General features: G+C 27.1%; 1 protein-coding gene across 1 annotated transcript in view; it reads left to right on the top strand.

Moving 5' to 3' along the window:
* LOC123293652 overlaps nucleotides 1-12,449 on the top strand; it is a 34,226-nt gene extending 21,777 nt beyond the window's left edge. The window contains exons 2-6 of the mRNA XM_044874531.1: nucleotides 8,429-8,569; nucleotides 9,181-9,291; nucleotides 9,367-9,441; nucleotides 10,512-10,664; nucleotides 11,805-12,449. Of these exons, the coding sequence (XP_044730466.1) occupies nucleotides 8,432-8,569; nucleotides 9,181-9,291; nucleotides 9,367-9,441; nucleotides 10,512-10,664; nucleotides 11,805-11,873 (546 nt within the window). The 5' untranslated portion in view covers nucleotides 8,429-8,431 and the 3' untranslated portion in view covers nucleotides 11,874-12,449. The remainder of the gene's footprint in view (nucleotides 1-8,428; nucleotides 8,570-9,180; nucleotides 9,292-9,366; nucleotides 9,442-10,511; nucleotides 10,665-11,804) is intronic.
* The last annotated feature ends 307 nt before the right edge of the window (nucleotides 12,450-12,756 follow it).

Here is a 12,756-nt window from a genome sequence, read left to right on the forward strand (position 1 = left end):
ATCTAACTGAGCGGAATGGTATTTGCTTTAATTTTGTATCGGATATAATTACACAGTTATTTTTTCCGTAAAATTTTTAATATGTTAAATTAATGACCGGATAGTTAAATTGAATTAGATAGGAGTATTACTTATTATTCAATAATTAATCAATTTGGCTTAGAGACATAGTAATGGATATTATAAGTAAAACAACGGACTTCCTTTAATAAACACCTACATTTTAACAGATCTGACCATTTTTTCTTAAAAAAACTATATAAATATACTCTTACATAATTGGTACAGTGGTACAATGCAAATTTTGTGTCAATGTCTCTAATAATTTTGCTTAGAACAATTTTTTTAGGATATACAATTTTAATAGTCTATTTTAAATGAAATTCAAGACAATCTCTATCTGTTTATTTAACCTATTCAATCGAGATAAAAAATTTAAATTAGCTGACGTAATATACGGTGTAACCTAATTACATAATAAAGAAATCGATAAACATACCTAATTATCAATAAATTATTAATAATTTAAAATGTTTGTTATTAACAAAAACAATGAGATGATTTCTAATTTACAAATCTTGTTTGTTATTAATTAATTATACAACTTTATAAAAGATTAGTTATTATAAAAGATTTTATCATATTATAATCTTTACAAATTAGGTTACTCTCATTATAGCAAACATTAAAGCAAACACTTCTGATATTTGATATAATCTGACATAGTATATTAAGTTTAGTCCAAAGTTTGAAACGCCTAAAAATATTCATGCTGCGAAAAAAATTTTGGTATAGGTGTTCATAGAATCAACTAATTAGTCCATTTCCGGTTGTCCGTCCGTCCGTCTGTGGACACGATAACTCAAAAACGAAAAGAGATATGAAGATGAAATTTTTTTAGCGTACTCAGGACCTAAAAACTGAGGTCAAGTTCGTAAATGAGCAATATGGGTCAATTGGGTTTTAGGTCCGTGGGACCCATCTTGTAAATCGTTAGAGATAGAACAAAAGTTTAAATGTAAAAAATGTTCTTTATAAAAAAATAAACAACTTTTGTTTGAAAATTTTTTTTGTAAACATCACTGTTTACCCACGAGGGCGCTTATTAGGTGCAAATTTTATAGTATGCATTAATATGGGAATATCATTGTGTGTGTAGCTATTTAAAAGTGAATATCTTTTTTTATTAACGTGGCGTCAAAAACAAACGATTGCTTCATCAACACTGTCTATACATGGTATTTCAACAATTAACTCAGTCAATTGTTTGTTTTCACTTGTTATTTAATGACATTGCCCAAAACAAATCATACATTATTGCCCTTTTTGTGTACTGACCACAAAACACTAACTTTTGCTCAAGTTGGCAAACCTGTCAACAAAAAAAACTGTCAAGATTTCTCAGGACTCAGGATAAATAAAAAAGGCGAGCCCTCATAGTCCAACAGCCCTATCTTTGTATATCTGTTATTCAAAAAGTAACTGACCAAATGTGATGAAGTTTGTCAAGAACAATCTTAACATACCGCATAACGCTCAAATGTGACTGGTTTTATTTCTTCAAAATCCTAATTATATTGTTCCACAAAGTAAAGCTCTCTACAATTAATTACCTGGGATTATATGTTATACATTGTTATGTTCTCAATAGCCTTAATGTTAAAAATTTTTCGATATTTTAACATTCTGAAGATTGATTTAATTATATACATACTTCTGAGACACCCCATAATACATATATTGGTGATTTATTGGATAGAGAATTGAATGAAGATGATATTTACTTAATAAAATAAAAATTCAGGAAGTGTGATTGTATGTTTATTTATTTCTAATTGTAATTGATGGTATTATAAAAATTTATAAATAAAAAGGTTATAAATATAATAAAGTCAACGTATTAAGTTATAAATACTTAATAAAAAAAAATTAAATAAATAAACAAAAAAATAAATATTTTATAAAAATAATGGAAAGTATATACCTATCTATGTAGTTATTACAATGATAATGGAGACAACAGAATCCAATTATATTTTTTAAATATCAAAAATTATTTATGGCAGCGGGTTGTTTAGATTTTTAGTACATTCAACTTCTTTTATATGTGAGTGTTAAAAAATTTAAGTAAAATAATTGGATTTTAATGTTTAAATTTTTTTAACTTTGTTATCAAAAGTTTGTTTATTATTTAAATCTTATTTTAAAAATGGTAGGTTATTTTACAAATGGTAGGATTATGTGCAGCTTTTGTACGTAAGATTTAAAAGCTAGAGCGTATCTTTTATGACCAATCTAGGTCGGTAAAGCAGTTTTTTCTCAACGGAAGCTGGACCGGGGCTACACACTCGAATATACTATACACGAATATTTCATTTTATTTCATTTCAAAAAAATAAATACTATGAATGGGAAGAAAGTATCTATTTGCAGGATAAAATATCCTGCTAGTTATGCGAAATTTATATCTCACAGCAAAAATAATGGTGAAAGTAAGTCAAAATACAATTTTCTTGATCCCCTATCCAAAACCATGCACTATTTTTAACCCCCGAACTAAAAAAAGGGGAGTTTGACCGCTATGTGTATGTGTCTGTGTGTTTGTCTGTCTGTGGCATCGTAGCCCCTGAACGAATTAATAGATTTTAATTTTTTTAGTTTCGTTTGAAAGGTAATTTAACGGAGATTGTTTTTAGCTATGTTTCAAGTGCAAGCTTAGGTTTCCGTACCCGAAAAATCTAACAAATTGGCGATGATCTTCAAAATCGGTTCAGTTTAGAAAAGGCATGACATATAAATAATTACTATGGAAATGAATGGTCAAACAAACCTGTCAACTCAAATATTTCAATTTCAATTAAAATACTTCCAAAGTTTTGTCCCAAAATATGATAGCTTTCTAAATAAGTAGGTACCCTTTTCATCACATCTGATCATCACTTTGATATTGTTTTCAGAAGGAGTGTTATAAGTTTAAAGTGTTTGTCTGTGCGTCTGTGTGTAATAAATCGCATTTGTCGGGGTTTTTTAAATTTTGTAAATTTCACTTGTTTCTATTCGAATTTGTTAACTAAATGAGATATAGCATAGGCAATAAACGTAAATATGGATGTTGCGTGACGTTCGCGACAAAGTTTTTATAAAAATTTTCTTCATTCCTAAATCTCTATTTCAAAGAATAAGTATACAAATATTTCTTTTTATCCGGTAATTTTCTTAACCTATTAATTTTTTTATAGATAAATTATCAACATCCTTGAAATTTTGATTAGAATTCGATAAAAAATACATACATTCCAAGCTATGAAAGTACAGTTATTAACTTTCGAAAATAATCAGATAATTTGAAATAAATTAATAAAATAAGTACGACGCACTGATCATTATGGCGGTAATCAATTGCAAAAATGATCAATTATTTTAAATGACTAGATTAAAAAAAATATTTATTGCATAAAAAAATTATATTTATTATGAATTACAAAGAAGAAATTGAGGAAATAGTCCTTTCATCACTTTTTATAATGTCCAAGAATGAATGTAAAAAATGTGTGTTTAGATATCTACAATCAATCGTTAAGTTTTCTTTACATATTTTCTCTCAAAGTAGTACTATCGGTAATAGACTTTGCATTCAGAATTTAATGAAACTTGGCATAGTTGTCCATTATTATATCATAATTAACCAGTTAAATTTTTAGGGGCCTTCAGAGAACTGAAAATCTGAACGTCAATTTTTGTGAAATAAAATAAAATCTGTGATTTTCCATATAAGGGTCAATGTTAAAATATCTTTAAAATATCTTTTTTTCAATTCTCTGAAGACCCATAAAAATTTAACTGGTTAATTATGATATAATAATGGACAACTATGCCAAGTTTCATTAAATTTTGAATCCAAAGTCTATTACCGATAGTACTACCTTAAGGCCTCCTTCATGCCAAAAATTCAATTACACAAATTAATAAAAACGGACAAACGACAGAGAGACGACAGGCATTCGACAGTCAGACAGACAGACAAGTGAAAATGGGTCAGTTAGATGATTCTATGAACACCCATACCAAAATTTTTTTCGTAGCATCAATATTTTTAAGCGTTACAAACTTGGGACTAAACATAATATACTATGTATATTTCATATATACATGGTATAAAAATAATATAAAGGTATATTATTCATAAAACTTATGATTTCCAATATCTGAATTATTATGTTACATTAAAAATTTAGACTAAGATTTAAATGAATGAAAAACATACTTTAAAGTTTAAAGTTAAAGTAAATTTACAGAAATTTAAAATTAATTTTTATAAAAAAATAATTTTCACTTTAATGAAAAAAATAAAAATAAATAGACAAAAATAGATCAATGTTCGTCATCATTCTATTAAACTGGTTTTAAATGTAATTATAATTAATTACATTTACTTGTAACATTCACATATCAAATAATATTCAATAGATAAATAAATCGAACATATCAACAAATCAATTTATTGTAAACTATTGATTTATCATTCTAGAATCTAGAGAGTGAACCATTTATTTAAATATTGTAATGGATGCTGAAAAAATTCAAGCAGACAAATAAGCATACATACATACAAAATACGCGCAAAAAACATAACTACTCCTTGGCAGTCGGGTGAAAAGTGATTGAAAAGTCGATTGTGTATTGTTCGGTTGTAAAATACCCTATTAAATCACCTTGTATTTATTGAATATTGATTTTGTCTTTTTACACTTGAATGGCTGCAAAGAATTCTTCATATACTCGAATAGTACACACCCTGAAACCAAAACAATAATAAAAAGTTTTTCTGCAGTTTGTTATTTGATTTTGTTGCTGTTGTAAGTCTAATATTGATAGCTTTTTATTACACCATGTGTATATGAAATATACATAGTATATTAAGTTTAGTCCCAAGTATGTAACGCTTAAAAATATTGATGCTACGAACAAAATTTTGGTACAGGTGTTCATAGAATCATCTAATTAGTCCATTTTCGGTTTTCCGTAAGTCCGTCTATCAACACGATAACTCAAAAACGAAAAAAGATATCAAGCTGAAATTTTTACAACGCATTCAGGGCATAAAAAGTGAGGTCGAGTTCGTAAATGAGCAACATAGGTCAATTGGTTCTTGGATCCGTAGGGTCCATCTTGTAAATCGCTAGAGATAGAACAAAAGTTTTAATGTAAAAAATGTTCCTTATAAAAAAATAACTATTCTTTAAATTTTTTATTAATATTATGCGCAAATTGTATAGTATGTATTATATGGGTATATCAGTTATATGTGTGTGACATGTATGTATATGTAATGTAATCAACACTGTCTATACATGGTATTTCAATAACTAACTCAGTCAATTGTTTGTATTCATTTATTTAGTTTTAACTTTAATTTCATGCAAATTAATTGCGTGTGATATATGCCGGGTTTTTTAGTATTTTTATATTATTGAATTCTCATCATTTAATTCGTCAATAGAATACCACCCAAATTTATTTTTTGCTATAGGCGAGTAAATTCTTTCTTAATAGTCTCATAATTGATTTGACCTTAAATTGAACGATACAAATTGTTAATATGTATTGCAGTTTTATCTTTGACATCAATGCGTAAAATATTTTAATATTTATATGTTTACCTTGATTTAACTTATAAATTAGTTATTGGTTTCGTGCAGTTACAATCTGATGTATTATTTCTTTAGGCTGCTTTCTGTTGGTTCGTGAGATCTTCCCTATTTCTTTACTTTTTATACCATGTACATATAAAATATATCATAGTTTATTAAGTTAAGTCCCAAGTTTGTTTCGCTTAAAAATATACTCGCTAAACTAATTCAAAAAAATCATTTTATCGTAAAAAAGCGTGGGATGCTTTTTAAGATATTTTATATCGTCTTTACTTTAACCAATAACTGTCTATAAAATATTTACAATAATATATAACAAAATGATTTTTTTGAATTTAAAGAAATTATTTTCTACCTTTTAATTCAGCTACTTACATTCGCGGTACTTACTATAATTCAAAATGTTAGGTTTTTTTATACATGAAGGTCTTTGAACGCGGTGTCTGACCTATAAAGCGCATCACAGAAAAAACAGTTTGAGTCATGATATCCGTAATCCGTGGCTAAATAGTATATTACATATTTGAATCAAATAGAGTAAGGATATCCGGTAGCTACATATCTTAAAAGTGTAATAATATGTACTTATTTGAATCAGTTTATTCATTTTTACTCTTAAATAGTTGCATAACTATTATCTATAACCAATGTGTACACATAAAACATGTAATATAAATAATTATTTATGATAAATAAATATTTTAAAATATTTACATAAATGTTTTAAGAAGGGAAAGTTGTTGGCAACCAAAAAGCCTACAGGGAAAATGATTAAGAATAAAAAATAACCAACCGACTCGACTGACTGTAAAAATTATGACTCGTCGTAATTAATAATATACCTTCATATATGCATACATGTTACGCAATTTAAAATATATCACCACCGGAATTTTCTCATTGAATCATGATATACAAAAATTATGTAGGTATTATAAAATCAACTTTAAGAAAAAGTTATAAATAATAATTTTTGTATTCAATATACAGAGTGTCACATTTAAGATGAATACACCCTCATATTTTCCTTATTTATAGATATAACGATTTGAAATTTTACACAGACATACAGGGTGATGGATCAGATTTTTTATATCAAAATTTTAAACTCAGCCTACTATAAATTTACAAATAGGATCGATTATTCATATTTTGCCAAGAGTCAGAGATGATTAGAGATATCGAAAAAATACTATTCGAAAAAGTTAAAAGCTTAGAGTATTTTTGTATCCCTTATACTGATTTTCATTACAAAATTCACATTTTAATTTTTTCATTATTTTGGTCTTTACTCAAAATAATAACAAGTTTATTGAAATATTTGAATACATACCACTAATAAATTATCAACTTGTCCAGTTTTTACATTCCATAACACTGTGGTTATAAAAGTATATTTTTTAATTTTATAACTAGTGTGCTATATAATGGAAATTATTATGGTTCCGTTTGGACCCATAATAAGGAAAATCGATATTTTTTTCATTGGATAAGTACATACGTGAGACGTTTATGAAATCAAGTCCCTATAACCTATATTGAACAAGTTTTTTATACTATTATCTTAAGTAAAGTTTTAGTAGTAACTATATCGTAATGATGGGCCATACTGTAGTTTATAAAATATAAAATAGTTTATTATACACTTTGAATAAATTAGTTAAAATTATTTAATTAACTATTTATTTTTCATATCCATATTTAAAAATGGATGCTGTTTCATTTGAATTATAAATTATTATAATTAAAAATTTTCTCTTAATATGCATGATTTTTTTAAAAATATATCGTTAACTTATCACAGGCGTGGTTTGTAATAAAAAAAAAAAAGAAATAAAAATTGTAAATTAAATATTTACTAGATACTATTCAAAAGTAGATACCCAGGTCTTATTATGAGTGAGAAATTTTTAGACGCACCTTGCATTTGTGTTAATATTGAAATATACGCATACGTTTAAATGTATACAGGCACTACCGACATATTCATTAATTATGTGACTAATAAAAGAATATTTTTCCACTTTTTTAATTGTTCACGTTTTCAGCAGAGTTCAATAAAATCGAAAAAACCCAGATATTTAATTTTTCAATTGATAAACATTTTTTTCTGCGTAAAAAATGCATCAAAATCAATATTAAAATTCAATCAAAAAAATGTTCCCAAAAATTCTATATTTAAAGTATAGAATAGGTACCGATTTAGGACACTATTTAAAGGCTAGTCTCCTGAGGATACTCGAATAGATTTTCTCAATAGAAAAGTTCTAATAGAAGCTTTTTAGAAGACAGTCGTCTAATAACACTTTTGAATTTCTTTTATTGGTAGGCAATATATTATTTGAATTATTTCTTAGGCTAAAATTTACTAAAGATTTTGAGTACCTCTCACAAAAGTTCAAAATCTTTTACTTCTTACCCATTTTACCAATTTAAATCATCTGGATATCCTATAAAAAGGTTTATAAAAAGGATACATTTTTCGATTGACTAAAAGTTAATGAAGTGCAGTTATTAATTTTATTAGAAATTCCACATTTTAGATTATTTACATCAAATGTGATAACAAACTGACATTACAGGCAAATAACGCTTATATCATCGGATTTGCATAACATCACTTATATTTCAGATTCTCATAAATCTCAAGTTTTTATGCTATGGAACGAAGTTAATTTAAAGATTTTTAAAAATAATTAGAAAAAGAACTTTATAGTAAACATTGGTTTTATATTGTTTTATATATTTATCTAATTCGATTCGTTTTTTTGTTTCAGATCATGTTAAGAACATTTGCAGGACGATGCTCGATCCTTTTTATTGTCACATTATGCATTGCAGTGGCGTTACAAAGTCAAGATGACACCTATAGTAATAACAATCATTATCGAAGTGTAAATAACGATCGAAAACCTACAGTAAGCTTCAATTACTTTCTTTATATAATGTTTCTATTGAAATGTAATTTTTATTTTCATCAAATATTCACTACAGTACAGAACAAATCTCTTGGTAGTAAAAAGAATAATCTTATAAACTTGCTCCTGCCTTGTAAACTAGCTCTTTCCATTTATCTGCCACTTCAACAAGGTGGAGCACTCAGCAAAGCCGTGAGCCAAGTTTCTTCTGGCATGCTTTCGTTTACGACAGAACCATAAAGGATACATCAGAGATTGAACCAAACATTAAGCCTTCACGTGCTTCAGCATTATCTTTGAAGACTTTCAATTTAACTATCAATTGTGAATTATTAGATCACAATATTATTTCTAATTCTCTAGTAAACGAATAATTGCAGATTATTTCTAAATATTATTAAATACACCTGAACCTGAAATTTGAGGCTCTGCCTTTAGGAGAAGTAAGCAATTACGGGGTCACTTTCCATGAATTTTTGCTTATCCGCGTATGAAGAATAAAAACATTGTTGGACTATCTTTCAAATCAGATGATTTGTTTAGTGAATAATTTACCCAAAAAAAAAAAAAAAAAAAAAATTGTATGATTCATATTAAATTTATTTTTTCAGATTAGTAATGATAAAAATCAGGAATTACAAAGGTCAAAAAGGTTGTTATTTTACAAAAAGAAAGCTCAACAACCAGGATTTTTTGGCATGATAGGTCAATTATTTTATCAGGTATATTAATTTAAATTTTATTTCTTTTTTTAAGTTTTTATAAAAAATTAATTTTTTTTTTTAAATAATTTTCAGCAAGTAAATGAAACAACTAGTGCTTATAGACAAATATCCAAAATAATTCGTAGTAATTTTATTGATCCAAATGAGGTGAGTAAGATTCAATTTAGTAATTAATTTTATAAACCTCCACAGTCAATTTCAATTTGTTCAGTATTTTTATACAACATAACTGTAATTTGTATTGCATATATTCACCAATTTTTTTTGTAAATAGGCGTATTTTATACGATATCAAAAACGCATTAGAGCTGGAATAATAATAATTGTATTTTTTGAGTTATGCTTCATTACACAAGCTTCAGTTCAGTATTTATACCAGTAATTGATATTGGTATTGATTTTTAATTAGCTTTTGCAATTAAAAAAAAAACTGCAGTTACTGGTCACCATAATATATAGATGTTCAGACACTGACAAATTATTCGGTTCATCTGTTATAGTATAGCGACCCGTTAAAAGATCAACTTTCGTAACCGATAGCCGAAGCTTTATCACAACAGAATTAAAAGTATTTGAAGGTTAATTTTTTTATAAATAATAGTTTTTTTTTATACTGCTGAAAAGAGGCATATCATTTAATCCTCTTTCGATAACTTCCAGGCGATCAGCGCTTTGATCATTATTTTCTTTCAATATTTTCTACGAAATTTGATTTATTAACGGGTTATCATCCTGTAACGAATTACACAGAATTTTTAAACAAGTTTATCTATCTAATATCAATTACAATACCTCATGTGTAAAAATGTTAAGAACAAGCAAACTTGCTTCGGCGAATTGTCCAAAACATAGGCCTAACATTACAACCCGCAGAGTGAGTCATCTGATACTTTTATGAATTCAAGTGGACTATATAATACGGATATTTTTACGATAATATCGCTCACACCATACCCTTAGGTGACATAGGAGGAAATAAAGTTAGTTTTTTTTTATTGGAACAGGGAATCAGGTGGCTCATATTAAAGAGTTTTTTAAGACAGTTTCAACGGTTTTTGAAAAAAAAATTTCCTCGGGCCTGCCATGATTTAAGTAGTCGTTAGTAGTTTTTTTGCAATAAAAAATACACACATAACAAGTTTGAAAGCACTTTGAGGGTAACTGTATTTTGTTTTGCTTAATTTATATTCGTTTAAAATGAACTTCTTTATTTTTAGGTGACAACAACGACGACACCAAGTTCAGATCCAAATGCCACAACAACAATGGCACCATATAGAATAACACGTGAAGATTTTTTTGGAATCTTAAGGAGAAATTTACGCGGTTTAATCCGATTATTCCAAGTTGAAATTAAAGATGCATTGAATGTAAAAATTTTTATTATATTAATGTAAAAAGAATGCCTTCTTTTTTGAAAGGCAAAGTTGTACCATTCTTAGGTTTCAATAGCCACGGATTTTGTTTTAATAGGTCTCATGAACTTAGAATTACAAACATTCCGAATCTGAGGAGTGATAACTGAATATTTTTCACAAATAGCTTAAGAAAAAGTACTTTATCACACATTGACAAAGACATGGAAATAATTATAAAATTAAAGGAATAAAACTGGTACCAAAATCGAAACCTAGACTCAAATTTTTGAATTAATTTTAAAAACTAAAAGACTATGCTCTTGTATTACTCTACAAAATTTGAGACACCTTAGAAAGGCTAAATACTTCCTCAAATAAACAGTATAGGCCAATAACTTGGTCCTGAATTAGTTGATTAATCAAAAACATAACGATAAATCTTTTAATATCTTCGCAAGATTTCAAAGTTGAAAGTTCGAATGTAGTCCACATTCAGGAATTTAGGATTAATTGACTACTTCAAAAGCTTTTTAAAATTCAAAATTTTAATATCCTTAAGATTAAGCATGATTGTTAACTTTCAATAACTTCTTTTCCAAAAACAAAATAGTAATATTTAGCATCGAACTGTTATGAAAAATTATCTAAAAATTAGTATCTTCAAGAAACAAAAGGATGATGATAAAGGATGAAAGACGAATCTCTATCAAAATATCAGAGCTTCATTAATTATTTCAGTACAAAATATATTTTTCTAAAGCCGTTTTTCAGTTGCTGTAGCCTTACAGCCGTGTTAACATATAAATATAAGTCTATGCGTTATTGATTGCTTTCTCACCTTCCAATATATTTGATTTGAGCAAGTCTCTTCATTTTCAATAAAATAGGTTCTCAAGGAAATTTTTGTATAGAGCCCATTTTAGTATACGCTGTTGAAATCAATTCTTTGATTTTTACAATGATTGCAATACTGTAATCGTACTGGAAGAAAATCACAAATTTAAGGAAATGTTTGAATTTGAAGAGCTTATTTTTGTAGCTTTTAACAGTTATTTGTTCTCTTCCAATAAAAATACATTTTGCCGCTACTACATTCGTTTCACGTTTTAATTCAAGTTTTTTACAAATAATTTTTTTTCTTTCCGATTCCAGCAAAGTAGATACAGCATTAGTGACTACCGTAAAGAATTTAGTAACGAAATTGGAAGAATTATTGGATAAAAATTAAAACAACAAATTGTAGTTCAATTACAAAAAGGGGTCAAAAATACAAAAAGGTCATCAAACAATGGTTTTGCACACTCAAGAAGGTTGTTAGATGTAGACTACAATATGTGATGGATGGATCCTTGATACTACGTAATAAATTTCAGCATATGATTGAAGTGAGAAAGTAAGGAAGCGCAGCAAAACAAGAATCATTAAATTTAGTTACGTGGTGTTGATGAACCAAAAAAACAATACTTCTATCCTATAATTTTTCAAATTAATACGAATACTTACGTCTTACATTTAAATGGAAAATGTAACGATTTATTCTTGGAATATTAAGTCATATATAATTCAACTGGTCCAAGTTAGAATACGAAATACGGTGTAGTTAGAAAACGAAAGAGTAGTACATCAATTTTATTGTGATTTTACGGGAAATTTATTATTTTAATTATACTTAAAGTGTATTTAATGTCACTATTGAATCGTAAATTTGTTACCAAAAACCATATATGCGTCAAGTTGTTTAAACTGATCAATATAAGAAAAAATATATATTAAAAAACCTATAATCTGATCCGATAATCTACTATTCACCTATAAGTATGTTACTCGTTAAAGATCATTAATTAATCTTATTTAGAATCAATATATTGTCTATTAAAATTTCAAGTAACTGGCATGGGCAAGATATAAATAGCATAAGTTGAAGGTGAAGTTTAACATAATGTGGAATTTTACAATTTAAATTAAATGTGATCGGCATTTCCTGCTTTATTGAATTAGATTCCATAAATTTTTGCAAAACTTCAAGTAACAATGTTTTAAAAGTCAAATTTTTACATTGAAATATAGATCAAATGCATGCTCAAATGAATTAAGAATCCTATAT

The sequence above is a fragment of the Chrysoperla carnea genome, chromosome 2 (genome assembly GCF_905475395.1).
Source record: "Chrysoperla carnea chromosome 2, inChrCarn1.1, whole genome shotgun sequence".
Taxonomy (NCBI): Eukaryota; Metazoa; Arthropoda; class Insecta; order Neuroptera; family Chrysopidae; genus Chrysoperla; species Chrysoperla carnea.